Here is a 27,914-nt window from a genome sequence, read left to right on the forward strand (position 1 = left end):
ATGGAGAATGGTAACGGGCATGCCAATGGTAGTAGTGAGACTAATGGACACGTAGAGCCGCTAAGGTCCATTTCCTATAGACCTCGAGGTGGAGGAGACAGAGTTCGATACTCCCCAGCTGATAGGCACCCTAGGTGCCAATGTAGGGCCACATACGCGTATCCCAACGCGTTGGTACTATCTCTTGATGATGAGCGCCGCCACTTGGGGGACGCTAACCACACTTTGACTCAGGACGTGGAGGAGCTGAGTATCATGGTGGATACTCAGTTCGATCGCATAGCTGACCTGGAGATTAGGCTAACCGCGGAGCATAATATGCTAGAGGTTGCTCGTTTGGAGATAGAAAGGCAGAGGTCTAGAGTGACCCGACTTGCTGAGGGGATCAGAGATAGGAGTGCTGGCATCAGGGCTGATGCTTCCATGCTTATGGATGAAGCCACTAGTTACCTTCAGGAGGATGAACAGGCAGGCGCCGAGGAGGATCCGGAGGAGGATCCAGAGGAGGATCCGGAGGAGGATCCGGCTGAGGACATTGCTCCTGATAGCCCTGCTGAGGGTTAGATTGGGATTGACTTGATAGTATTAGATAGGTAGGATCAGATCAGGGACATTAGTCAAGTCATCAAGTTTTGTCTAGGTGAATGACTTGCTTCTGAGGCACCATATCCCTAATTTTGTGCTTAAGGGATTATTTGTATGTATTTTTGCTAACCTATGTGCCTTACTTTTGGAAATGTTCCAACTTGCTAATTGTATGACTGATTCCACGGAAATATATGTTAAGTGTTTCACTTCTTTTCCCTCTATTACTATGTTGATTTTAATCACCTAACGGATAATAATGATTAGTGATAAATAAAATTTTTGCCTAATTGTCTTACCCTTCCGTATTAGGTATAATTAGGCAATGGATCGCCAAATAATAGGAAGAGGCCGTGGGAGACCCCGTAGACAACACTCGGAAGCGGGTGGTGATAGGGAACCCGAGGTCAACCAAAACGAAGGGCAAGGGGGAGTGGCCGGAGATCAAGTGGCCACCGCAATAAACCGTATCACTGAAGTCCTCGAGCGCTTAACTGAACGCCAAACCGCTGGACCAGTGCATCAACCAGGAGCCCCAGCTGACTCCGATGATCGGGCACTGGAAAGGTTTCTGAAATTTGGACCTCCCAAATTTTATGGAGGACCCGAGCCGGAAGTGACCGAAGGCTGGTGGGAGAGAATCACTGAGATTTTCGCCGCCTTGAACTATACAGAGGAGCGAAAAGTGACCTTTGCTACCTTCCAGTTTGAGGGAGCTGCCCGCTCCTGGTGGAACCTGGTGAGGATTTCGTGGGAGACTAACCATACGCCAAGGACTTGGGCGAACTTCACAAGGGAGTTCAATGCCAAATTCCTTCCACCTCTCATTCAGGAGAAGAGAGAGGATGATTTCATTAGATGCAAACAAGGGACGATGAGTGTCGCCGAATATGAAGTCCAGTTCACAAAGCTGTCACGCTTTGCACCTGAGTTGATAGCCACCGAGCAAAGACGTGTTCGGAGGTTTGTGCAGGGTTTGAATGTGGAACTACAGGAAAGTTTAGCCGCTATAAGGATAGATACCTTCGCTGAGGCTGTTGAAAGAGCGCAGCGAGTTGAAGTAGCCAGAGCTCAAGTGAAGTCTTTTCAGTCCAAGAAAAGATTTGCTCCTAGCAGTAGTCGGGAGCCGACTTTTGGAAATGCTCCACCGGCCAAAGTGGGCCGAGGAACTAGTGGAGTGAATAGTTCTGGAGCACCACGAGGCGTCCAAGCAAGAGGAAACGGGGCCAGGAATGCAGGTGGACGAAATAATGGAGCTAGAGGGGGACCAATTGGAAGAGGACAACCTAGAAATCGGCCGCAAGGGGGTCGAGCAATAGTTCCTCAAGTGACATGTGCTTATTGCAAGAAACCTGGTCATTCCATGGATAGTTGCTGGAAGAAGCAAGGAAGGTGCTTGAGATGCGGAAGTAGTGAGCACCAAATCTCTGGATGTCCAAAGGTGCAGGAAGGGACTCCTCAGAACGCTAGACCAAACACTTCTGGAGGGAGCCGGCCAACAGTTCCTGCCAGGGTGTATGCTATAGATGACCAACCTATACCTGATTCCTCGGAAGTCGTGGAAGGTACTCTCCCCATTTTTCATCGATTAGCTAAAGTGTTAATTGACCCTGGTGCAACTCATTCATTCGTAAATCCATCGTTTATGTCTGGAATAGACGTGAGACCTGTTAAATTACCCTTCGATCTTGAAGTTAGGACACCAATGGATGATAAGAGGATAATCGCTAGTTTAGCCTTTAAGAATTGTGAATTCTGGATTGGAGAGCGTAAAATGCTAGTGGATCTAATCAGTCTGGACATAAAGGGGTACGATGTTATCATAGGAATGGATTTTCTAGGTCAATATCATGCTAAGCTGGATTGCCGAGCAAAAGTGGTAGAATTCTGTATACCTGGAGAAGCAACTCTGAGGTTAGATGTTAAGGGTAGGTTAGCATCATCTGCTATGATCTCAGGGATACGAGCGAGGAAAATGTTATCAAAAGGAGCTCAAGGTTTCTTAGCTTTTATGATTAATGCTCCCAGTGATCAAGTGAAGAAGGAAGATATACCCAAGACTGCTTTTAGTACAAGATATGGGCATTTCGAGTTCGCAGTCATGCCTTTTGGATTAACTAATGCACCAGCTGCATTCATGGACCTAATGCAGAGAGTCTTTAAGAAATACCTGGACCAGTTTGTAGTCGTTTTTATAGATGATATTTTGATATACTCTAAGACTCATGAGGAACACGTTAAGCACTTGGAGATAGTATTGCAGTTACTAAGAGAGCATAAGTTATATGCAAAATTCAGCAAGTGCGAGTTTTGGTTGGAGGAGATTTCTTTTCTAGGACACAAGGTTTCCAAATATGGAATTGCCGTGGATCCGGCAAAAGTTGAAGCCGTTATGAATTGGAAGCGGCCAGAAACTCCAACTGAAATCAGAAGTTTCTTGGGTTTAGCAGGTTATTATAGGCGATTTATCAAGGATTTTTCGAAGATTGCAGGATCCATGACCGAGCTAACCAAGAAAGGAAATAAGTTTATCTGGACTCCAAAATGCGAGTCAAGTTTTAAGGAATTAAAGAAGCGTTTAATATCCGCTCCTGTGTTGGTGTTACCTGATGGAGGTGAAGGTTATGCCGTGTACTCCGATGCTTCCGGAGAAGGTCTAGGATGTGTTTTAATGCAAAATGGTAAAGTAATTGCTTATGCTTCCAGGAGATTGAAGCCACACGAGCAGAACTACCCAACTCATGACCTAGAGTTAGCAGCAGTGATTTTCGCCTTAAAGAAATGGAGACACTACTTGTATGGCGTGACTTTTGAGGTTTTTACAGATCATAAGAGCCTCAAGTATTTGTTCTCCCAAAAGGAACTGAATCTGAGACAAAGGCGATGGGTAGAATTTTTGGAAGATTATGACTGTTCGATCAACTACCACCCAGGAAAAGCCAACGTGGTAGCTGACGCTCTAAGTAGAAAGGCCCAAATAGCAGGGTTACTGATTAAGGAGTGGGACATGCTGGAAGAAGTTACTAGTTGGAACCCTCGCTTGGAGAAATTGAGGATATTATTTGGGAATTTATCATTGAAGTCATCATTGCTAGAGCGTATTAAGGAGACCCAGGAAAGGGACCCTACAATTCAAAAGAATTTGGAGAAAGTGCAAAAAGGGGAAAACTCAGATTTCAAGTTAGGACCTGAAGGAATATTGAGATTCCGAAATCGAATTGTGATTCCGGCAGATAAAGAGATAAGGAAAGAGATTTTGGAAGAATCACATCGATCGAAGTATACCATACATCCAGGAGTGACCAAGATGTATCACGATGTGAAAGGATTATACTGGTGGGAAGGTTTGAAAAAGGATGTGGCAGAGTATGTACAGAAATGTTTAACTTGCCAACAAGTAAAAGCAGAGCATCAGAAACCCTCTGGTTTATTGCAACCGTTAGAAATCCCTGAATGGAAATGGGAACATATCACAATGGATTTTGTAACGGGACTGCCTAGAAGCCAAAAAGGATTTGATGCAATTTGGGTAATAGTTGACCGATTCACTAAGTCTGCACATTTCTTACCCGTAAGCATGAGCTTTTCTTTGGAAAAACTGGTCAAGTTGTACACAGAAGAGATCCTAAGATTACATGGTATTCCTGTAAGTATTGTGTCCGACCAAGACCCAAGGTTTGTCTCACGCTTTTGGCAGAAATTTCAGGAATCTTTGGGGACCAAGTTGAAGTTTAGTACTGCGTACCATCCCCAAACCGACGGGCAGTCGGAAAGAACAATTCAAACTTTGGAAGATTTGCTGAGGTCGTGTATATTGGATTTTGGAGGTAAATGGAGTAATTATATGACCTTAGTAGAATTCGCGTATAACAATAGTTATCAAGCCTCAATTCAAATGGCACCTTATGAAGCTTTGTATGGGAGAAGGTGTCGATCTCCGATTCATTGGGATGAGATAGGAGAGAAGAAGATTTTAGATCCGACAGCGATACCTTGGATAGGAGAAGCCCAGGAGAAAGTGAAACTAATTAGAGAAAGGCTTCAAACTGCCCAGAGTAGACAAAAGAGCTACGCCGATACAAGGAGGAAAGATTTGGAATTCAAAGTAGGGGACAAGGTCTTCCTAAGAATTAAACCCTTGAAGGGCGGAGTAGTACCTAAGAAAGGTAAGAAGCTAAAGCCAAGGTATATCGGACCTTTCGAAATTCTGAGGCGAGTTGGGAATGTAGCATATCAACTGAAGTTACCCGCAAGCATGGCTAAGATTCACGATGTATTTCACGTATCCATGCTTAAGAAATATTATCCCGACCCAAGTCATGTGCTGCCCCTGGAAGAAATTGAAGTGGATGAAACGTTAACGTATGAAGAAGGACCGGTCAAGATTTTGGAAAGAGAAGTAAAGGAACTGAGAAATAAGAAAATTCCTCTGGTGAAGGTTTTATGGAGGAATCATGGACTGGAGGAAGCAACTTGGGAATTAGAAGAAGAAATGCAGAAAAAGTACCCTGATTTATTTCCTTAGGAAGTGTGAATTTTGAGGGCAAAATTCTTGTAAGGAGGGTAGGATGTGAGAACCCTGAAAAATGGTTATATAAACTAGTGCATATTTCATTTGCATTTCTTTTATTCTTGGATAAATTTTAGTATTACTTTTAATTGTTCATAACCAAGTGCGTAAAAATAGGTTTACGTGAAAAATAATATAATTTTCCAAAGTTATGAAATTTCTTGATTTTATTTGACTAATTAATATCTTCAGGGTGGAAATAAATTTTTTTTTGTGTAAATTGGCACCTTGGATTAAATTATTATTTCACTTGACTTTATATTATTAATTCGATAAATGTCGAGTTAGATTAACTCTACTTCTTGAGAAATAATAATTGGATAATCTAATGACTAAATTTTAATCGCTAAATAATATAAGAATTACTGGAAACCTTAACATTTAAGATTAATCGATAGTTATTCGAAAAAAAAAATGGGTTAGGTATAGTAGAGATTAATTAGGCGTTCAAATCGCACTTGGGATAATTTTTAGAATTTAGTCGGATGCGAGAAATTAAGTTGAGATTAAGGAGCGAAGTGAAAAGACTAAAATAGCCTTGCCTTACCTTTCCATGCAAACCAAACAAGACGTATGACACAAATCAAATCACAATTGCTTTTAACCATTTCGATACGCAACCGTTGTTATACGCAATCCATTTTCACACGCAAACCATTCTCCTAAACAACGGCACTTGTATCATTCTCTTTGTTTCACGTCTCAAACCACAATACTTTCTAATACCACTCAATCTATTTCACATCTTAAAACCACGGCCCACAATATTTCTTCATACTACCAATCCAATTCATATCACAAAACCACGATACCATTTGCTCTATTTCACAGCCACAAAACACAATACCATTCCTTCACTTTCACTGACACAAACCGCAGATGTTAATTCCTTCTCTGCACAAGCAACTCCTCGGACAGAAGCTTCAGCACCGCACCATTCAACCAATCAAAATTCACTACCAACTCAACACTCAACCAACTTCTACACTCAAAACCACGGAACCATCCCTCTCCCTTTTCATTCCTACACCGCAAACCACTACACTTCATTTTCATCGTGAGGCATCCGAGAGCAAGGGAGGGAACGTGAGTGAAATCTTCTTTCCGTATTGCTCTGACCGTAAGCTGGAGGAAAGGCAGAGAGGGACCGTGAGCAAAACTTCAACCATTCTACACCCAACTTCACGGCTGCAATACCACCACCTTCCACCTCCACCAGTTGAAGCCGCTACACCAAACCAGAACCAGCAAGCCTGTCGCATGCGTGAGATCTGAGAGGGAGCAGAAATTTTTCAGATTTTGTGTGGGATCTTAACTTGCTTTGAGGTAAATTTTCTGGAATAAAATGGATGATCAGAGGTAGTTTAAGCTAGCTGTGACTTTGGATGTGTTAAATTTTGTAACCAGATGAGGAAACCAAAGCTGTGGAAATTCTGTTTGGGGTAAATCATCCCTGCTGAGTAGCTGGTTTAGAAATGTAGCGCTATTTCTGATTTCCTGTAACATTTTGAGTTAGATTAAGTGTTTAACTAATTAGAAACAAGAAGCTTAGGCTATCTAAGAACTTGCATGTTGAGGTTAGGCACTTGATTGGGAAATTTGTAAGAATCGAATTTCTGTTATGTGCAAGTGTCGGAGTGGCCGCGAACTTGTTTTGGATTATTGCAGCCTATATTGGTTTTAATTTTGTGATTTAAGCTTACAACCATAATCTAATAGCTAATAACAAGTAATTAGACTCTGCATGTAGTTGATTTGTAAATTTAAAACAGAAAACTAAATTTTAGAATGCCATATGCCTTAATGCAAGATTATCCGAGCCAAGCAGGGAAAATTTTGGAAATTTTGATGCTAAGGAGTATTGTTTGAGCTCGAATTTTAAACTGGAAATGTTCAATTTCTAGCTAGATAAGTGCATAAGGAAATTGAGAATTTATAAGCATATTTAAACCCAGAAAATGAAAAGAAGACTGAAAGCTCTTCACGCATGATTCAACCGTGACTAGTGGGGAAAAAATTCTGATTTTCTAGATGACTTGAGTTACTATATGAACCTGATTTTGAAGTGGAAACTTTTAGCAACTTGCTAGATGTTTACATTCTGAACTTGAGCACCGAACACGATAATAAAACCAAGGGAAAAGTTGAACTAAAGCAGATTGGATGCTGGAAAATTTTGGAAGCCGTATGATGAACTAGAATTTTTCAAAATTGCTTTTGGGAAGTTTAAATTGGTTTCTGGAATTTATTTTATCCATCCCTTGGTATATAACGTTTTAGAAATACCTAAGAGTGGAATATTTATGTGGTATAAGTAGTTTAGCAATGAAATGTTTAATACATTGAAAGGTTTAACCAAAAATATGGGTATACAATTGCTGGAAATTTTCCTTGTGATTGCCAAAGTTTGAGTTTAAAATTCCCAGCTGGATTGTGAAGTTTTCTTTGAATTCATAATGGATGAAATTGCCTGGAATATATTGTTCGGAAATCTATAAGGAAATGTATGGACGGTTTGAAATAAAAACATGTTGATGTAATGTCTGTGACCCGATCCTATTGTGATATTGGAAGTGAATTGTTGAAATTTATTTTTCCTTGAGAAAACAATGTGTTAGAATTGTTGACAGTGGGCTCTATGAATTCCCACATTTGAACTATTGGTCAAGCTATTGGAAAACTGTTGAGAGTGGGCTCTATGAATTCCCACTTGAATAGATGACTGAATTGCTGCAGTTGATTAGAAATCTATGCTACCATTTTTGTAAAACGGTGAGTTGATATAAGTACTGATTACCATGTGCTAAGTATCGACGAAGGCTTGGCAAAATTTTCCTGCTTGTGCTTAGACATAATTTATCGGAACTCAGGGTTAATGATTGGCAAAGCCCTAGTGATATGACTATTTAAAATCCCGACTGTACAATATGATAAAATGTGATTTTTTGGATTGGAATCGAAAACGTGAGCAGTCGTACTGACCTTATGAACCCAAGCAAACGCTTGATCAAGTAAATGGAAAGACTATTTTTCTCTAAAGTCTTGAATGGTACCGATTTAACACCGTACTACCAAACACTATATCTACTATTTTGCCCGAAAAAAAAAAAAACTTAGACAACATAATTTTTACTCCTGGAGTTAGATTAGCCTTATTAACTTGGAAAAAAAAATGATGCTCCCAGACTCAAAACCTAAATTCTTGTTGTAAATCCCTTCCTTCCTTATAAATCGTTTAAGGCTAGTCGGAACTAAGGAAAATTTAAAAGGTGAAACTCGATCACTTTAGTTTTAAACGTAGGAACCTGCTCGGCAAGAAAAAAAAAAACCTTAGTTTAGCAACATTTTTCAATAGACCTTACCCTTAAGCCTTAGCAAAGATTTTTGTAGGCACAACCACTCCAATGAACTTTTTCCAAGGTATACTTTTAGCCTTGATATTAAATATCTTGCCGACTTATTTTAAGAAAATAATAATAGTATTTTCTTCGAGGAAAAGTATTCCAGGAATATTATAAGAAATAATGTACGGTTCTCACAAGCTCGATTCCAAGTAAAATATTTTGAGAAAAAGTAAACTAGCAACATGCTAGAAAACTCTACATGTGCAAGCCAAAAGTTCCAATAGAAAACTTATGGCTTAAATTCTGATATTCTAGGATTTTACGAGGACGCGGAACTCGATCCTCAATCCAATATCTGAACTTCACTCGTGGTGAGTGTCCCTGCTTGTTCTATGTTATGTGGTTAGGCGCTTTATCAATTCGCTATGTGATAATTGTCAAAATGCAATAAATGATTTTTGATCCATCGAAGTGAGCAGTGTGTACTTTATCGCACTAGCCGTTCGAGTGGTGACATGTGTGAAACATTTTCTAATGAATCTGTGAATCTAAATGTAGTTGCATCGCTGGGTGAATCCCTCGACATGTGAATCCAACTACCATAACATCTGAATCCATGAATCTAAATGTAGTTGCATCGTTGGGTGAATCCCTCGACATCTGAATCTAACTACCACAACGTCGTTGGGTGAATCCCTCGACAAATTTATTACGGGTATATCTCGAGTATACTGCGTCGGTAGATGAAGTTTGGGCCCAAAGCAGAGGTATGAACGGTGACGGGTTAGGATTAAAATAAGTGTATCTACATGGAAATTAAGTAGGGAAAGTTGACGGAGGGTCAACTACGATGGTATCTGATCAAGCGTGGAAAATGGCTCCTGAGAGCCCTTGTATCCTACCTTGTGCTGTTACATGCTTTCCTAACGGTTTCAATTTGATTTAAATTATTACCCGCTGTTTGATTTATGTGATTGCATGTTTTGGGGCACCACTGAGCTTTAGCTCACCCCACGTTTATTGTTTTCCTTAACAGGAGCTGGAAACTGAAAGCTGGACGCTTACTTATGTTTTCCTTTTGGGTTGTATTTGAATATTATAACTTATTATGTGGGCTGTAATGTGTTATTTGAGATAATGCACTTTTCCTTTGGATTGCCACTTGAAGCTGGAAAATGTGTAACCTTAATTCAAGTACTTGGCTTGTAAGTTGTATTATGGATTTATGCATTTTATCTATCCGATTTGTGATGACTTTGTACTTCGGTACGTAGCACGTAGGACGTTTAAGAGCACCGACTGGTTATTTTATCACTGCTATCTCTGAAGATAATGTGACTTTAAGATTGATCCTATTCGAGAAAATTTGTTTTGTAATATATTAAGTTATCCTTGAAAGGATTTGGGTTAGAATGCTTGCGAGAGTCCTGGCGAGAGTTGGGCAGACGGCCCGCCAACCCTTTGGTTCGCCTCAGGGGGAAGTGGGGTCGCCACAATTCCCACCAAAAATTGGATTAACAAATAAAGAAAAAGATAGATATATAGCCATATTCCAACGTATATCAAGATGGCCAAGGCACTTAGGGTGTTGAATATTTATACTCATCATTATCTAAGGATGACTGGTCTAAACTGATTGGAATATTAGAAATTCTTATGGATAATGACTAGGAAAACTGCTAGATTATATTCGCTAGTATGACTATAAAAATTGTTAAAGATAATTTTTGAATCTTGTTATTTGAGCCCAATGGGTACCCAAGTATTTTTCAAAATTTTCCATCAATTAATAGGTACAATTGGGATTTGTTTCATTTTAAACTCAATATCAAATTTCAGTACCCATCCCGCCCAAAGTCTCCATGGGCATAGGTAACCCATTGGGATTTGGGACAAATTGCCACCTCTAGCTAATATCATGAACATAAAAAATAAAATAAGTGAAGACTATTAGTCTTGCGAGCCTTTGAATTGACTATCTTTGGAATCTAATTCGACTCAAAGGTTTGCTCAGGCTATTCAAGCTCTACTCGAGTGTTAACTACACTTGCAAGTTGACTCAATTCATTTGCAGTGGTCCAATGTGTTCAACCACCCAATATAGTCAAAGCTAGATTAGTGTAGAAAAACATTAGTCTCAAAATTTAAATTGTAAAAAAATATGATACAAATAACATGATATGCTTTATTTTTCTCATAATATCTAGATCTCATAAAAACACACTCGTTAATAAGATTTTTTGCAAAATTATTGACTATAATAAACTTGCAATATTAAATAAATTAACTACAAAAAATTTTATACATGGTCCAAGAAATAGTTGGTTGTTCATGACCTTTACCTTTAAGAATGCAATTCCATGGTTGATTTATTGTTGACCTTCAATTCGCATTCTAAGAGTGTTGGACGGTTGTCATGAAAATATAGAAATGGGTGCTTAGAGTTAAACATACTCTTTTCTTTTGTAACCTGCAGCTACGGTGGTCACGAGTAAGTTATGGAACAAACTGATCTTAAAACAGTGGCGTAAAGTTATACCGGCACATTGAAATGCTTTGTGCGGATGATGACTTGGAAATTGCTGAGTACTATGAGATCAAGGCTGTACTAGTGGTCTTGTTGTTCAAGAATGGTGAGAAACGTGAATCTGTACGTTATCGATACCATGCCCAAGGAGTTCTATGTGGTTGCAATTGATAGGGTCCTATCTACATAGTTGTAGATGTAGCCGTTGGTTCAGCACCTTTGTTTTTTGATTTACTCTCTCCAAACTCCAAAGGATCTGTAAATTATTGGTAGATTTTTTTGTGAGTACCCAAATTTTTTCTTTTTGCGAGAACCCGAATTTTTTCTTACTTTTAATTCTATTTTATTGGTTTATTTAATTATTTATTCACTCATTTTCTCCAAATAATTTATTTCAACCATTTTAAAACTATTTACATAGAATACTGTCCTACTTATATTTTAAAACGTCCCGTTAGCAAATTTAATTTTTCGGAGGCTCGTTTATTAAGAAATAGTGAATATATGTTTTTCGAGCCAATATTTGAATTGAGAGTGCAATAATCCTAGCGAATTAAGAATGAGTAATAGTAGACTAAAAAAAGTTAATTGATGGATTGGAGGTGAGTGAGTTCAAAATTTAAGCTTATACCGCGAGTGCATTGAAAGTTTCCCGAAAGTCGCGCCTGTACAAACTAATTGGAGATTTGAAAAATTAATACTTGTAAGGATTCATGTTTTTATTTCAAAAATAGTTATTTTTAGAATTATTTGCTCTAGTATTAGTGAGTTGTATTATCGTTATAAAATTTCTTTTGAATTTCGCTTTATCGCGCGCGAATCGAAAATTCGCGTTTTCACTTCAAATCGATCTGATGGAGATTTAGTAAATTTATTTTAGACTACTAAAAGTGATTAATTATAGTGTTAAAAGGAAGTACATTAGAGGTTTAGGGCATAAGTGAAACAAATCAAAGAGAAAAAGGACACGAAACGCGCGCGCGAGTACTATTCATAGTTGACTTTTGTGCAAATTTTAACCACAAATCATTCAAGTTTCTCCAAGAAGCTTCATTCATCAGCATACTCTCTCTCTCCTATCACCAAGTTTGGCCGAAACTCTTCAAGAAAAAGAAGAAGAAAAGCTCTTCACCATTCCACTTCAATTCTTGCTCCAAATCCTTCACAAATCACCATCCAACCTCAACATCACTTGGGAATTCACTTAAGTTAGAAGAAAGACTTCATCTTGGTGGTTCTGTGACGACCTCACCGCACCCAGAGGCGTACCAAAGGGGTTAGCGGACCGTCTGCCTAACTCGCGCCAGGACTCGAAAACGCAAAGTAATGAAACTATTTAAACCAAAAGAGTACTATTTACATCCTCAAAAGTAGATATCTAGAATGCTACATTATCCTATGGTAATAACCAAAAACAGAAAGTAAATTCGAAGAAGGGTTCTTATACAGATCACCAAAACAAGAAAAAATATTTTAATTGTCCAATTATGACAACCTGAAACTATCTATACTAGTGATAGTGCCAAAAGGGTCCTCGCGTCGTCCTCTGATAAGGAAAACAAAGGAAAAGATTAAGCTAGAAACTTAGTAAGTAAACAAGGGTAAAAGCGTAAATTTCACAATAAGACGAACAATTATGTCACAATGATGTCAAATCAAAAGTACAAAAGTAACAACACAAGTTAAGGATACAGGTTGGCTCCAAAGCCAAATCGTGTGCCATGGGTAACCTCCTGTTAACATTCCGTCGACCACAAATAAGGGTCCGTAGAACTCCACTTGTACTCCCACCGTACCCCTTATCACCCTCACTGGCCAGTCAACCACATAAAATGGCTCGAGCAATTAAAACGAAAACAAACTTGGTTCACAAACTTGTGACCTCAAGACTAGATTGGACTGATTTCAACTAAACCCCGACCGGCTCGAATAGTCCGTCTAGGTCTTGAGATCGGGCCCCAATTTGATCATAGTTCACAAATTCACAAAAGTCACCCTGAGCTACAAGTTCAAAGGGTTCAGTCCCAACACAGTTCATATACACATGTCATGTACAAATATATATGTAAATTAGGGTTTAGGTCGAGTGTGATAAAATACACTCTGGCTTAAGTACCCTTTCATTCACCTCAAAACACATAAGCAACTTATACATAAAAACGGTTTGAATACTCACACACAAAACAAGGATAGCAAAAATGCAAAAATCGCGTCGCGAATGATAACTAGTAGATCCCACTGGTTCCGTCTATCTCACCACTGTTTGAAATAGAAGATTACACCATATTATTTCACAAATGACTACTAAGAGGCATAAATCAAGTAAAACTGCAAAACGAATACACACGCACACGGAAACGGCAAACAGAAACAGAAATGGAAACGGCCGGCAAAACGGAAACGGACAGATTTGTCGTCCCAAACTGTTTTGACTACAAGTTAGGCTAGGAATGTCGGATTAAAGTGTATGAGACACCATTTTGAAGCTAAGAGAACGAGTTACAATTTTCATGAAGGCCCTGTAGTCCAGATCGCAACAGAACTAGGGCAAAATGAACAAGACAGTCCCAACCGTTTCAATTCAAGTTACTGAACAGGCCCTGTTTGAACGACCATAACTCATGACTCATAGATGGGAATTAAGAAATTCCAGAGGCGTTGGAAAGCTCATTTATAAGGCTATAACTTTTGTGTTTTGACAAAAAGCTGAATCTGTATATCTCAGTCCATAACTTTTTGATGATTACAAAATAATTGGATGTTACTAACATTCTTTGAAGAGTTTGTTTCAGGAATTGAAACAAAAACAAGGTCAAAGGCTTGAAGTCAAAACAGGATCAAAGATTGATAAATTGCTAAAATAGCTGTCGGACGCATAAAAGGACCATATCGGACGGGCGACAACCGTTGAGTAACTTCGGACGCATGAAGAACTCACACTCGGACGTCCGAAGATAATAAGCCAAGTCTTCTATGATCACTGATCTCGATCGGACACACAATATCTCAGTACCGAACGTCCGACAAACGTTACAGTACTTCGGACGCAATACACTGAGAGCACCGAACGTCCGAAAGAAATGAAAAAGGATTTGCAAGTTTACATTCGGACGTATATTATGGAAGGACTGGACGTCCTAAGAATCTCAAGAAAATGTCTTGAATTCACTGTCTTCGTTCGAATGCAGAAAATCAGAGTACCGGAAGTCCGACACCACCAACAGCTAGTTGACTCTTCAAATGCCTTCTATCTATTGACAGCATTAATTGAAGAATTTTTTGGTCTCCTATAAATAGAAAATAGTTAAATACTTCAAAATAATTTTTACACATTAAGTCTACATCAGATCTTGAGTGATTCAAGTGTAAGAATACTCCAAAAAGAAGATTTGTACTCCTAGTTGTGTAATCTTCATTTAGCTTTTCAAGTGTGACTCAGTTTCTTCAATAGTGTAGATTTGTTAGGGTTATCCGAGTGATTGTAAAACTTCCTTACTTGATCAAGTGAGACTTGAGGTAAGGAGAAAGTGCTCCTTCTTTTGTACACAAGAGATTGGTTGTAAGTTGATCAACTTGAAAAAACTTGGTATATAAAGTGATATTCAAACTTAAGTTAAGTTTGAAACTTGGTCTGCCATTCTATCCCTTTACTTACTGTCTTGCAATATATATTGTTTATTTCTTCTACTCACAAATTACTTATGTTAGTCTATTAATTGTTTCTTTGTGAGGTCCTTTGGAAAAAGAAAGCAAGTTCTAGAAAAAGTGACTCATATCTTTGCTAGTTTTTAGATAACCTAATTCACCCCCCTCTTAGATTGTCTTCGATCCTTACAATTGGTATCAGAACTTGGTCTCTTAGTGATTAAGCTCAATCGGTTTGGGAGTAAAAATGACAACCAACAATGCCATGTTCTTTGAGGGACAATTTGTCACTAGATCTTCAATGTTCAATGAGTCAAATTATGTGAGTTGGAAGGAGAGGATGATCATTTTTTTACAATCTATTAATATTGAGTTATGGTTTATTATTAATAAGGGTCCATATGATGCTTCTATTATTGATGATAATACTCATAGGCCGAGACCAAAAATAAGAAGTGAGTTGACTGCTGAAGATAGAACTCATCTTACTCTAAATGCCAAGGCTATGAATATATTATATAGTGCTTTAGATTCAAATGAATCCATTAGAGTCAAAGGCTACAGATCTGCGAAAGAAATTTGGGATAAACTTAGAGAAATTCATGAAGGAAACGAGAATGTGAAAGAACAAAAGAAATCCATCCTGGTCACTAAGTATGAATCCTTTATGATGGAATCTCATGAAAATATTGACAAGATGTACTGCAGATCTTTTGAATATGTTCTTCTGTCCATGGTTTTGGGTTCTTTTTTAATCTATCAAATAATATAGCACATTCTTGTCTTAGTTTAGGAAAGAAATCTGCAATGTAATTTAAGCATTCTAAAAATCTTTGTAATTGATTTTTCTCCTTTATTTCATCTGGAAATTTGTTTGCAAATTCTAAAGCTCTATTTATTGGTTTTATTGTTCCTTTATCTATATTATGTCCTAAAAATCTCACTTTAGTTTGGAATAGTTTCATTTTTGTTGCTGAAACGACTAAACCATTTTTCTTGACTATTTTTAGAAATATATTTTAAATGTTTAAAATGTTGTTCTAATGATTCTGAAAATATTAATACATCATCAATATAAACTATACTAAATGAACTATAAGGATTGAATATATCATTCATTATATTTTGAAATTCTGAAGGTGCATTTTTTAAACCAAATGGCATTACTTTCCATTCATAGTGGCCAAAAGGTGTTGTAAATGCTGTTTTATATCTATCTTCAGGGGTTATTAAAATCTGCCAATATCCTGATTTCATATCAAATTTTGAAAATATTTTTGCGTTATATAATCTATTTAATAAATTCCTTTTATTTGGAATTGGATATCTAATCCATTGTAAAACTTTATTTAATTGTTTATAATTAATAACTAATCTGGGAACTCCTCTTTCTTTTTCGGCTTGATTCATAACATAAAAAGCTGCACAACTCCAGAGTGATTTTGAGGGTATTATTAATCCTTTATTTATTAATGCTTGTATTTCTTTTTTACAAAATTCTAATAATTCACTATTCATTTGTATAGGTCTTGCTTTAGTTGGAATATTTTTTTCATTAAAATCTTTTTCATATGGTAGTTTTATCATATGTTGTTTTCTATCCCAAAAGGCATTTGGAATTTCTGCACAAACTTCTTTTTTAATTAATTCTTCTAATTCTAAAATTCTTTTTTGCATTTTTATTTATTTTAATTGTTTTTCAATTTTTAAATAAGATTTTTCTTCCTTTATATAATTTATATGTTGTTTTACTCTAGTAATTGAATTTATTGTTTTATATATAGAGGATGATTGTAACATTTGTAATTCTCTTTGTTTTATTGGAGTTAAGAATTTAAAAGTAATAGTTTTCCCCATAATATTAGTAGAAATACCTTCATGTCCTACTGAGAATGGATATATTTGAATTAAAAAAAGTGTTCCTAGGATTATGTCATTACTTATATTTTTTACAATTATAAAATTGTGTCTAATACAATAATTATCATTACATATTGATCCTTTTGTAAATTTGTATTTTACATCTAAATTTTCACCATTTGCTGCCATCAAAGTTTCATTTGTTCTTTCACAATACTTAGTAGGAATAATTCCTTCTTTAATACAACTTGTATCTGCCCTACTATCTAATAAAGCTACATACGTTTCTTTGAAATCTTCTACCATTATTGTGACTAAGGCATACCATTTTTGAAATGTTATTCTTTCTATTGTATTTAAATATTGTTTTTCATCTATTGGTTTTTCTGAAATAACTATCTCTTCTGTATTTAATGTTTTTGAAGTAGAAGGTTGATTTTCTATCAAGATCATTTTTGCTTCTATTTCTAAATCTTTAGTTTTTAATTCTACAATTTCTTTTTGTAATTGTTTTATTTGTCCTTTTAAAGTATTAATTTCTATTTGCAGATCTTGAGTAGTTTCCTTTTTTATATTATTGATATTTGGATATTTGTCTAGTAATTTTGAAATACTAAATGGTTCTATTATTTTTGGCATCTTTTCTTCTTGTATTATTAAACTTTTTAATCTTTCTAAATATTCTTTTTTAGCTAAAGGGTCTTCAATTTTTTCTATTATATCTAATAAAAATTCTTTATCTTTCTTTTTTGTGATTACATTTATATATTTTGGATTACAATTACAATCTTCTTCACTTTCTGAACTACTTATATCATTGTAATAATCATCTTCTGTACTTTGTTCTTTTTCATTTATTAATAGATTTATTAGCTTATTCTTTATTTCTTTATCTTCTGCACAGATTTCATTTAATTTTTCTTTTAATTTACATTTATTTGCTTTATGTCCTACTTTTCCACATTTATAGCAAATTACTTTCTTTTTATAAAATTTTCTGTTTTTCTTTTCTTCATAATTTTTATCTTTATTAGATTTTTTATATCTTAAATATTTTTTATCCTTTTTACTTTTCTTTTTATATGCTGATGGTGATTTAATTCTTTTAATACCGAATGCTTCACAAAATGATCCCACTTCTTTTGTTTTTGATCCATACTTAATTTGAAATTTTAATTCTGACCATAATATTAATCCTTCTTTTTTTACAAAAGCAAATAATTGTCCAAAAGTAATATTCTCGAATGAAATAACATCTGTTCCCATTTCCTTTTGTAAATTATCCATTATCCTTTGTGAAAATAGACTTGGTAATCCTGTAATAAATCTTTCTTTCCAAAATGAAGCATTGCAATCTGGTCTTCTTAATACATTGGTTAAAAACATATCTTTATACCATCTAAAATCTGACAAAGTTGGACATCTTAAATTTGTTAAGAATGTTTTATTAGCATTTAATTCTTCCTTTGGATTTCCTATAAAGTACATTACTATTGTTACAATTAAAAATTCTGCAGCATCTGACTGAACTTGAATATTACCTTGATCATCTTCAATTTCTTGAGTATGGTCCAATATTGATAATTTATCTTGAAGTGTTAAAGCATTATCCCACTAATTTTTTAATTGTCCTGTGAATCCTGATACTAACAAGGTTGCTACATTTCTTTCTTGAATATTTTTTAACTTATAAGCTAATCTAGCCATTCTCATTTCTTGTAAAGTATTTAATACTTCATATTCTGCTCTTCCATCTATATTCCATTCAAATATTGAATCTCCATCATATTTAGTAGTGTGAAATTTTGATCTTTCTTCATATTGAATATCCGGGGGACTTGGTTTTGGATAATAATTTCTAGTACTTATCATTTGCCAATCTTTTTCATTATTCCTAAAAGGTTTTCTTCTTCTTATTTTATTTATTTGATCACTTCCTTCTTCCTTAAATTGATCTTCTATTGATGAAATTACATCTTCATTACTTTCTGATTCACTTGATTCTTCTGTTGATGTTTCTTTATTTTTTACAGTATCTAACATATTTATTCTAGAAGGTTGAGTTTGGGCTTCTGTTGTTAGGTTCTGCAATGATTGAGATATTCTACTTAATATATTATCAGTATTATTTATTCTTTGAGTATTAACAATTTGAATTAATTCTTGTTCTCTTTCTCTAGTTAAGGTTCTAGGTTGAAAATAGGGTGCTGAAATATCATTTGAAAATTTTGTTACTGGTTTTTGGATACTATGTATCTTAGTACTTATAACTTCTATATGTTGTGATATAGTATGAAGAATTTGGTTTGTATAATTATTTTGCTGATATAATTTTTTAATATCATCTAAATTTATATTATTAGTATTACTACTACTTGCTTCAATTTCTCTGCCTTTTTTGAAAGGGGATGCAATTATATCTCCTTGTCCTACATTAATTTTTATTTCTTGTAATGGAGGATGTATTGCCGTTATTACTTGGTCATCTTTTAATTTTCATTTTTTATATAAATTAGTTTGAACATTTATCTGAGGGGTATTATATAAGTTGTCTATCCTATTTTTGAAATATAGAATGATAACCATGTAAAGAAAGGAAAATCAAACTTTCTTGTTTCTAATTCATTTTTTCATTCTATTATTAATTTTTCTTTACATTTGGAGGATAATTGAGAAAACCAAATTCTTTTTTCTGTATTTTCTTCATCATCAAAATCTTCTTGTAAATATTTATGATTTATTTTATATTCCTTAATTATTACATTTATTTCTCCTTTCATCTGAGAGTGTGTTGGAGAATAATCTGATTGATTTTGATTAATTACTTCTGGAACAGGGGTTTTAAATTTAAATGTTGAAGTACTTTCTTCAGGAAAATTTGTATTAATAGATTCATAACTAGACCTTCTAGCTGGTATCCAAGAATAATTAGAAGTAGTTGGTCTTTCTCTGAATGAAAAAAATTTCAGTAAAACTTTTCCATCTGGTTCTTCAATAATATTTTCTGCACTTGTTTGTTCTATATTTCTTGGTGCTTGTGGATTTTGAATTATAAATTCACTAGGTATGGTTATTTCATCCCATTTTAATCTCTTTGGAGTATAAGTAGTAGGTCTGTCAGCATCAACTTGTAATAGCGTTGTTTCATCTTTTAAAGTTGGTGTCATAATAAATTTAGGATTTAGCTGTGAGGATAATGGTCTATAATACATTCTATAAATTACAGCAAAATTCTTTGTATGTTTTTCAAATTCATCGCCTTGTAAATGAATATCTAATATTACCGAATTCAAAACGTATGGATCAGTTAAATCTATTGAAAAATTTAGAGCACAATTAAAATAAATAGGTCAATTACATACATTTGTTTGAATCATAGATAAAAGTGATGTTTTATATCTCTTTAGTCTTGTATCTCTTAAAGCTAAATATATAGGTGCATCTACTCCTAAATGGAATATGGGTTTAACCGCAACTTGAATTAAGCCTATATGTATATATCTATATTCTTTACTTAGATACTTTTGAATGGTATTATGATTTAATAATGGAATTGACTGGTATTCTTCTTGAATAGATATTGTTTCTTCATGAGTTTTAACTGATAAAGCTGTTTTGAAATCTAAAGGTCCGATTCTGTAAATATGCTCTATTTTCTCTTCGGGAATAGTCCAATCTGAATTATTTACAGGCATATGATATTCATGACTTTGTACTATACTTGGTTGTTTGGAACTAGATCCTATCTTTAATTGTCTAAGGAATGCAGCCATGATTAATATTTTATTTATTCTTTTATCTTATCAGGAACAACCGAGCCTAAACGTGGAACATCCTATCCTGGACATACCAACCGACTTACAAAGCTTCTAAGTCTTACCAATGCTAAGTTAAATTTATAAATGAGATAGTTAGCATGAATGCATAAATTAGAAATTTAAGACAAGATATAATTCTAAACAATCAGTAGTATATGACATCAATGTGTGGCTCTGATACCAGAACCAACCCAGGCATATAATTGACATAAAATTAAATAAAACTTACTTGGAAATCAGAGTAGCTTTGCAACGAAAACTTTAAATAGCAGAGCCTTTGAGATGAAATCAAATTTCGAATTCTTATTGAACTTCTTGAATCAAAGAGCATACAAAGAAATATAAAAGCTGAGAATTTAGAGGTTTACAGAAAGTTCCTATGATAGCTAAAAAAAACTCGATGCCTCTACAAATGATCTTGAGTTCTATTTATAGAGACTTCTGTCTTTTAATTTCATCTTCATTTGATTGCCGACACTTTCATTTGAATTTCATTTGCTTTTCTTGCCGACACCTTATCTTCTTGTAGTTGGTCCTTTTGAAATTCTTCTCTTATCTTGAAATCGGCATCTTTGAAATTGGCCGACCACTTTATCAAAAGTCTGTCGGGTCTTGAGCACAGGAACCACCAAATGGATCAAAAGTTGATTCTGATGACGATCCAGCTGACTCATCTTTTTTGTCTTCTTCTTTCTTGTCTTGATTTTGCAAATAATTTAGGTATTCTTTGAGCATTTCCGGATTCTGCATCATCTTTTTTATCAAGAAGTCATTTGCCGTGGTGTCTGATGTTGAGCAACTTTTCTCTTTTTCTATCTTCTGTGGAGTAGTTGGGGAATTAACTCCTTTGGTAGATTGTTGATTTGGATTAGTCCATTTGATAATTCTCCTCTGAAAATGAAGTAATTAATCAAAATCAATCAGATTATTCTCCAACACACTCTCAGATGAAAGGAGAAATAAATGTAATAATTAAGGAATATAAAATAAATCATAAATATTTACAAGAAGATTTTGATGATGAAGAAAATACAGAAAAAAGAATTTGGTTTTCTCAATTATCTTCCAAATGTAAAGAAAAATTAATAATAGAATGGAAAAATGAATTAGAAACAAGAAAGTTTGATTTTCCTTTCTTTACATGGTTATCATTCTATATTTCAAAAATAGGAATAGACAACTTATATAATACCCCTCAGATAAATGTTCAAACTAATTTATATAAAAAATGGAAATTAAAAGATGACAAAGTAATAACGGCAATACATCTTCCATTACAAGAAGTAAAAATTAATGTAGGACAAGGAGATATAATTGCATCCCCTTTGAAAAAAGGCAGAGAAATTGAAGCAAGTAGTAGTAATACTAATAATATAAATTTATATGATATTAAAAAATTATATCAGCAAAATAATTATACAAATCAAATTCTTCATACTATATCACAACATATAGAAGTTATAAGTACTAAGATAGATAGTATCCAAAAACCAGTAACAAAATTTCCAAATGATATTTCAGCACCCTATTTTCAACCTAGAACCTTAACTAGAGAAAGAGAACAAGAATTAATTCAAAGTGTTAATACTCAAAGAATAAATAATACTGATAATATATTAAGTAGAATATCTCAATCATTGCAGAACCTAACAACAGAAGCCCAAACTCAACCTTCTAGAATAAATATGTTAGATACTGTAAAAAATAAAGAAACATCAACAGAAGAATCAAGTGAATCAAAAAGCAATGAAGATGTAATTTCATCAATAGAAGATCAATTTAAGGAAGAAGGAAGTAATCAAATAAATAAAATAAGAAGAAGAAAACCTTTTAGGAATAATAAAAAAGATTGGCAAATGATAAGTACTAGAAATTATTATCCAAGACCAAGTCCCCCGGATATTTAATATGAAGAAAGATCAAAATTTCACACTACTAAATATGATGGAGACTCAATATTTGAATGGAATATAGATGGAAGAGCAGAATATGAAGTATTAAATACTTTACAAGAAATGGAAATGGCTAGATTAGCTTATAAGTTAAAAAATATTCAAGAAAGAAATGTAGCAACCTTGTTAGTATCAGGATTCACATGACAATTAAAAAATTGGTGGGATAATACTTTAACACTTCAAGATAAATTATCAATATTGGACCATACTCAAGAAATTGAAGATGATCAAGGTAATATTCAAGTTCAGTCAGATGCTGCAGAATTTTTAATTGTAACAATAGTAATGTACTTTATAGGAAATCCAAAGGAAGAATTAAATGCTAATAAAACATTCTTAACAAATTTAAGATGTCCAACTTTGTCAGATTTTAGATGGTATAAAGATATGTTTTTAACCAATGTATTAAGAAGACCAGATTGCAATGCTTCATTTTGGAAAGAAAGATTTATTACAGGATTACCAAGTCTATTTTCACAAAGGATAATGGATAATTTACAAAAGGAAATAGGAACAGATGTTATTTCATTCGAGAATATTACTTTTGGACAATTATTTGCTTTTGTAAAAAAAAAAGGATTAATATTATGGTCAGAATTAAAATTTCAAATTAAGTATGGATCAAAAACAAAAGAAGTGGGATCATTTTGTGAAGCATTCGGTATTAAAAGAATTAAATCACCATCAGCATATAAAAAGAAAAGTAAAAAGGATAAAAAATATTTAAGATATAAAAAATCTAATAAATATAAAAATTATGAAGAAAAGAAAAACAGAAAATTTTATAAAAAGAAAGTAATTTGCTATAAATGTGGAAAAGTAGGACATAAAGCAAATAAATGTAAATTAAAAGAAAAATTAAATGAAATCTGTGCAGAAGATAAAGAAATAAAGAATAAGCTAATAAATCTATTAATAAATGAAAAAAAACAAAGTACAGAAGATGATTATTATAATGATATAAGTAGTTCAGAAAGTGAAGAAGATTGTAATTGTAATCCAAAATATATAAATGTAATCACAAAAAAGGAAGATAAAGAATTTTTATTAGATATAATAAAAAAATGGAAGACCCTTTAGCTAAAAAAGAATATTTAGAAAGATTAAAAAGTTTAATAATACAAGAAGAAAAGATGTCAAAAATAATAGAACCATTTAGTATTTCAAAATTACTAGACAAATATCCAAATATCAATAATATAAAAAAGGAAACTATTAAAGATCTGCAAATAGAAATTAATACTTTAAAAGGACAAATAAAACAATTACAAAAAGAAATTGTAGAATTAAAAACTAAAGATTTAGAAATAGAAGCAAAAATGATCTTGATAGAAAATCAACCTTCTACTTCAAAAACATTAAATACAGAAGAGATAGTTATTTCAGAAAAACCAATAGATGAAAAACAATATTTAAATACAATAGAAAGAATAACATTTCAAAAATGGTATGCCTTAGTCACAATAATGGTAGAAGATTTCAAAGATGCCGATTTCAAGATAAGAGAAGAATTTCAAAAGGACCAATTACAAGAAAATAAGGTGTCGGCAAGAAAAGCAAATGAAATTCAAATGAAAGTGTCGGCAATCAAATGAAAATGAAATTAAAAGACAGCAGTCTCTATAAATAGAACTCAAGATCATTTGTAGAGGCATCGAGTTTTTTAATTTCATCTTCATTTGATTGCCGACACTTTCATTTGAATTTCATTTGCTTTTCTTGCTGACATCTTATTTTCTTGTAATTGGTCCTTTTGAAATTCTTCTCTTATCTTGAAATCGGCATCTTTGAAATTGGCCGACCACTTTATCAAAAGTCTGTCGGGTCTTGAGCACAGGGACCACCAAATGGATCAAAAGTTGCTCAACATCAGACACCACGGCAAATGACTTCTTGATGAAAAAGATGATGCAGAATCCGGAAATGCTCAAAGAATACCTAAATTATTTGCAAAATCAAGACAAGAAAGAAAAAGACAAAAAAGATGAGTCAGCTGGATCGTATCAATAATTTAGAAGTGCTTGAGAAAAACTACTCTCTAGGTGAGAAAAACAGAAAAATTCTGAATGCCCTATCAAAGGATTGGGAGAGTAAGATGACTGCCATAGAGGAAACTAAAGGTCTAAATATCCTACCTATTGAATCTCTTATTAACTTTCTAACCTCTTATGAGTTGAAACTCAAATCCGAGGTGCAGAAAGAACAAGACACAAAGATGAAGAGGAGTATTGATTTGAAAGTTTCACAAGATGAAGAGGATATAGCCTCCCTGGATGGAGAAAATATGGAAGGTGATGACAGTGATATTGCACTCATCACAAAAGATTTCAAAAGAATACTCAACAAGAGAAGATTCAGAAAAGGTGGTTCGAGCAATTTCTTCCAGAATCAGTCCAACAACTTGAGAAATAAAGGGAAACTAGACTTTAACAAAAAATAAACTGATAAGTGTTTTGAATGCGGCCAACCTGGACATTATACAAATAAGTGTCCAGCAAAAAGGAAGAAGAAGAGCAAGGTTGAATGAAAACCAAGGTTCAACAATTTTCAGATTACCTGGAATGACTGCAATTCAGAAGGTGAAGTCGAAAAAAAAGAGGAATCCGCCCAAATGGCCTTCATGGCCATTGGTGAAGAAGAGGTAACTACGTGTAACTCTCTAACTGATAGTGACAGTGAATCTGATGATGATTTTAATTCGTTTTTAGAAAAAATGCACAACAGTTTAAAAGAATCCTATGTTAGAAATAAGGAACTAAAACAGAAGATCAGTTTTTTAATTCAAGACAATGCAAATCTTTATCGACAAAACAAACACTTGAAAAATGAAAATGAGAATCTGAAAAGGATTGAATTAGATTTGCGTGCTAAACTCGAAAGAAAAAAAAATTTTCGTGACATACTAAAAAATGAACAAAATTATTTGAAAAGAAAAATGAATGATCTTGGCTTAGTGGCTTCAACATCAGAAACAGAATTACTTTCAAAGAAATGTTAAAAAATCTCACTTTAGCACTCATCAGAATAAGTTAAATTATCATGCAAATGATTTTACCATCTATAGGAGATGTCAAGTCAGTTTTATTAAACCTGTTCATTTGAATGATCCATCAACCATGTGCAGGTTTTGTTGTCAATTTGGTCACATAAATAGTAACTGTTATGTTAAGAAAAACATGAAAAATGGTATGAGATGCATGTGAATGATTAGACATAATGCTAACTCTCAAGAACCCAAAAATTAATGGGTACCAAATATTATCTTGTGAATTTTTTATGTAGGCGAACTTGGTAAATATTGTTAAAGAATCAAAATGGTTCATAGATAGTGAATGCTCAAGACATATGACCGGTGATGCATCACAATTCATTAAGCTCAAGCTAAAAGCAAGTGGAAAGGTAACTTTTGGAGATGATAATAAAGCCAAAACTGTTGGAATTGGTGATGTTGGTAAGAATGGTCAAACTTTTGTTCATAATGTCCTTTTAGTTGACAACCTGAGCTATAACTTACTAAATGTTAGTCAATTATATGATAGAAACCTGTTTGTGTTATTCAAAAAACATGAATGCCTTATTCTTGACTCAAAGTTCAACATTGTTTTCAAAGAAAAAAGAGTTAATGACATTTATGTAGTTATTCTTGAAAAAGTTGATTTTTCTAGCCTTAGTTGTCTCAAAGTAGCAAATGAGGATCTCTGGTTGTGGCACAGAAAGTTTTGTCATTTCAATATGGATTTGTTAAAAGAGATTTCCAAAAAGGAACTGGTTAGAGGGCTTCTAAAACTCAACTTTTGTAAAGACCGTATCTATGATGCTTGCCAATTTGAAAAACAAGTCAAGGTATTTTTTAAACTCAAGAAATGTGTTTCTACTACAAAATTCTTAGAACTTTTACATCTTGATCTTTTTGATCCTACTATAACCACAAGCCTAAGTGGCAAAAGATTTTGTTTTGTGGTTGTTGATGACTATTCTAGATACACTTGGGTGATGTTTCTTGCACATAAAGATGATGCTTTCAAAAACTTTGTTTCTTTGTTTGCTCAGGTTCAGAATCTGATTGGTTTGAAAATCATAAAAATTCGAAGTGACAATGGTACAGAATTTCGTTTCTGTGACTTTCCAAAATTTTGTGACAACAATGGCATTACACGTGACTTTTCTATTGCTAGAGTTCCCCAACAAAATGGAGTGGTTGAAAGGAAAAACAGAACTCTTCAAGAAGCTGCTAAAACCATGCTTAATGAATGCAATTTACCAAAGTATTTTTGGGTTGAAACTATAAACACTGCCTGCTATACCAAAAACAGAGTTCTTTTAAGACCAATTTTGAATAAAACTTCATATGAGCTGTTGTTTGATAAAAAAACCCGTTGTTGATTATTTTAAAGTGTTTGGTTGCAAATGCTTCATTCTAAACATCAAGGAGTATCTTGGTAAGTTTGATAAAAAATCTGATGAGGGAATCTTTTTAGGATATTGTGAAAATAAGAGAGGTTTTAGAATTTATAATCGTAGAACTCTGGTTATAGAGGAAGTTATACATATCACTTTCGATGAATCTAATGGTGATATTTCCATAAGTTTTGGTGAAGATGATGATGCAGGTGTTCTAGAAGAACTAAAGAAACTAACAATCAGTAACCAAGGCACAGTTTCATCAGAAAATGACTCAAAAGAAGATGAAAATCAAGACAGTCCTGCTAGGAAAGATAATGACAGAGACACTACCATTCCTAATGATCTTCCAAGAGCCTGAAATTTTGTCCAAAACCATCCTAAGGAACTTATCATTGGTGATCCATCCAAAAAGGTCAGAACACGTTCCTCTTCTAGACAACTAATAGATAACTTTGCATTGGTCTCACATTTTGAGTCCAAAAATGTTGTTGATGCATTGAAAGATGAGTTCTAGATTGTAGCCATGGAAGAGGAGTTAAATCAATTTGAAAGAAACAAGATTTGGACATTAGTTGGTAGATCACAAGATCATCCTATCATTGGCACTAAGTGGGTATTTGGAAACAAAATGAATAACAAAGGTGAGGTAGTTAAAAATAAGGCCAGATTGGTAGTTAAGAGATATACTCAAGAAGAAAGAATAAATTTTGATGAATCATTTGCACCCGTAACTAGGTTAGAATCTATTAGAATGTTTTTGACTTTTGCATGTTTCAAGAATTTTAAATTATTTCAAATAGATGTTAAAAGTGCTTTCTTAAATGGTTTTATAGATCAAGAAATTTAGGTTGATCAACCTCCTGATTTTGAAAATGAAAATTATCCAAATCATGTTTTTAAACTCTCAAAAGCTTTATATGGATTAAAACAAGCTCCAAGAGTATGGTATGAACGTTTGAGTGGTTTTTTGATTGAAAATGGCTTCAAAAGAGGCATAGTAAATACTACTCTTTTCACTAAACAAAGTTCACGTGATCTTCTAATTGTATAAATATATGTAGATGATATTATATTTAGTGCTACTAATGAGAGATTGTGCAAGGACTTTTTCAAAATAATGTAAAAAAGTTTGAAATGAGCATGATGGGAGAATTAAATTTCTTCATTGGACTCCAAGTGACACAAACTTAAGATGGAACATTCATC

The 27,914-nt window shown here is 34.0% G+C and overlaps 1 protein-coding gene across 1 annotated transcript; it reads left to right on the forward strand.

Annotated features, from left to right (window-relative positions):
- LOC140010636 (uncharacterized) lies at nucleotides 1-27,066 on the forward strand. Its single transcript, XM_072057942.1, has 6 exons — nucleotides 1-468; nucleotides 908-1,324; nucleotides 1,418-2,620; nucleotides 2,738-3,266; nucleotides 3,411-4,412; nucleotides 26,783-27,066. The coding sequence occupies exons 1-6, from the start codon at nucleotides 1-3 to the stop codon at nucleotides 27,064-27,066; spliced, it is 3,903 nt and encodes a 1,300-aa protein (XP_071914043.1).
- The last annotated feature ends 848 nt before the right edge of the window (nucleotides 27,067-27,914 follow it).

This window comes from Coffea arabica, chromosome 7c (assembly GCF_036785885.1).
Source record: "Coffea arabica cultivar ET-39 chromosome 7c, Coffea Arabica ET-39 HiFi, whole genome shotgun sequence".
Classification (NCBI taxonomy): Eukaryota; Viridiplantae; Streptophyta; class Magnoliopsida; order Gentianales; family Rubiaceae; genus Coffea; species Coffea arabica.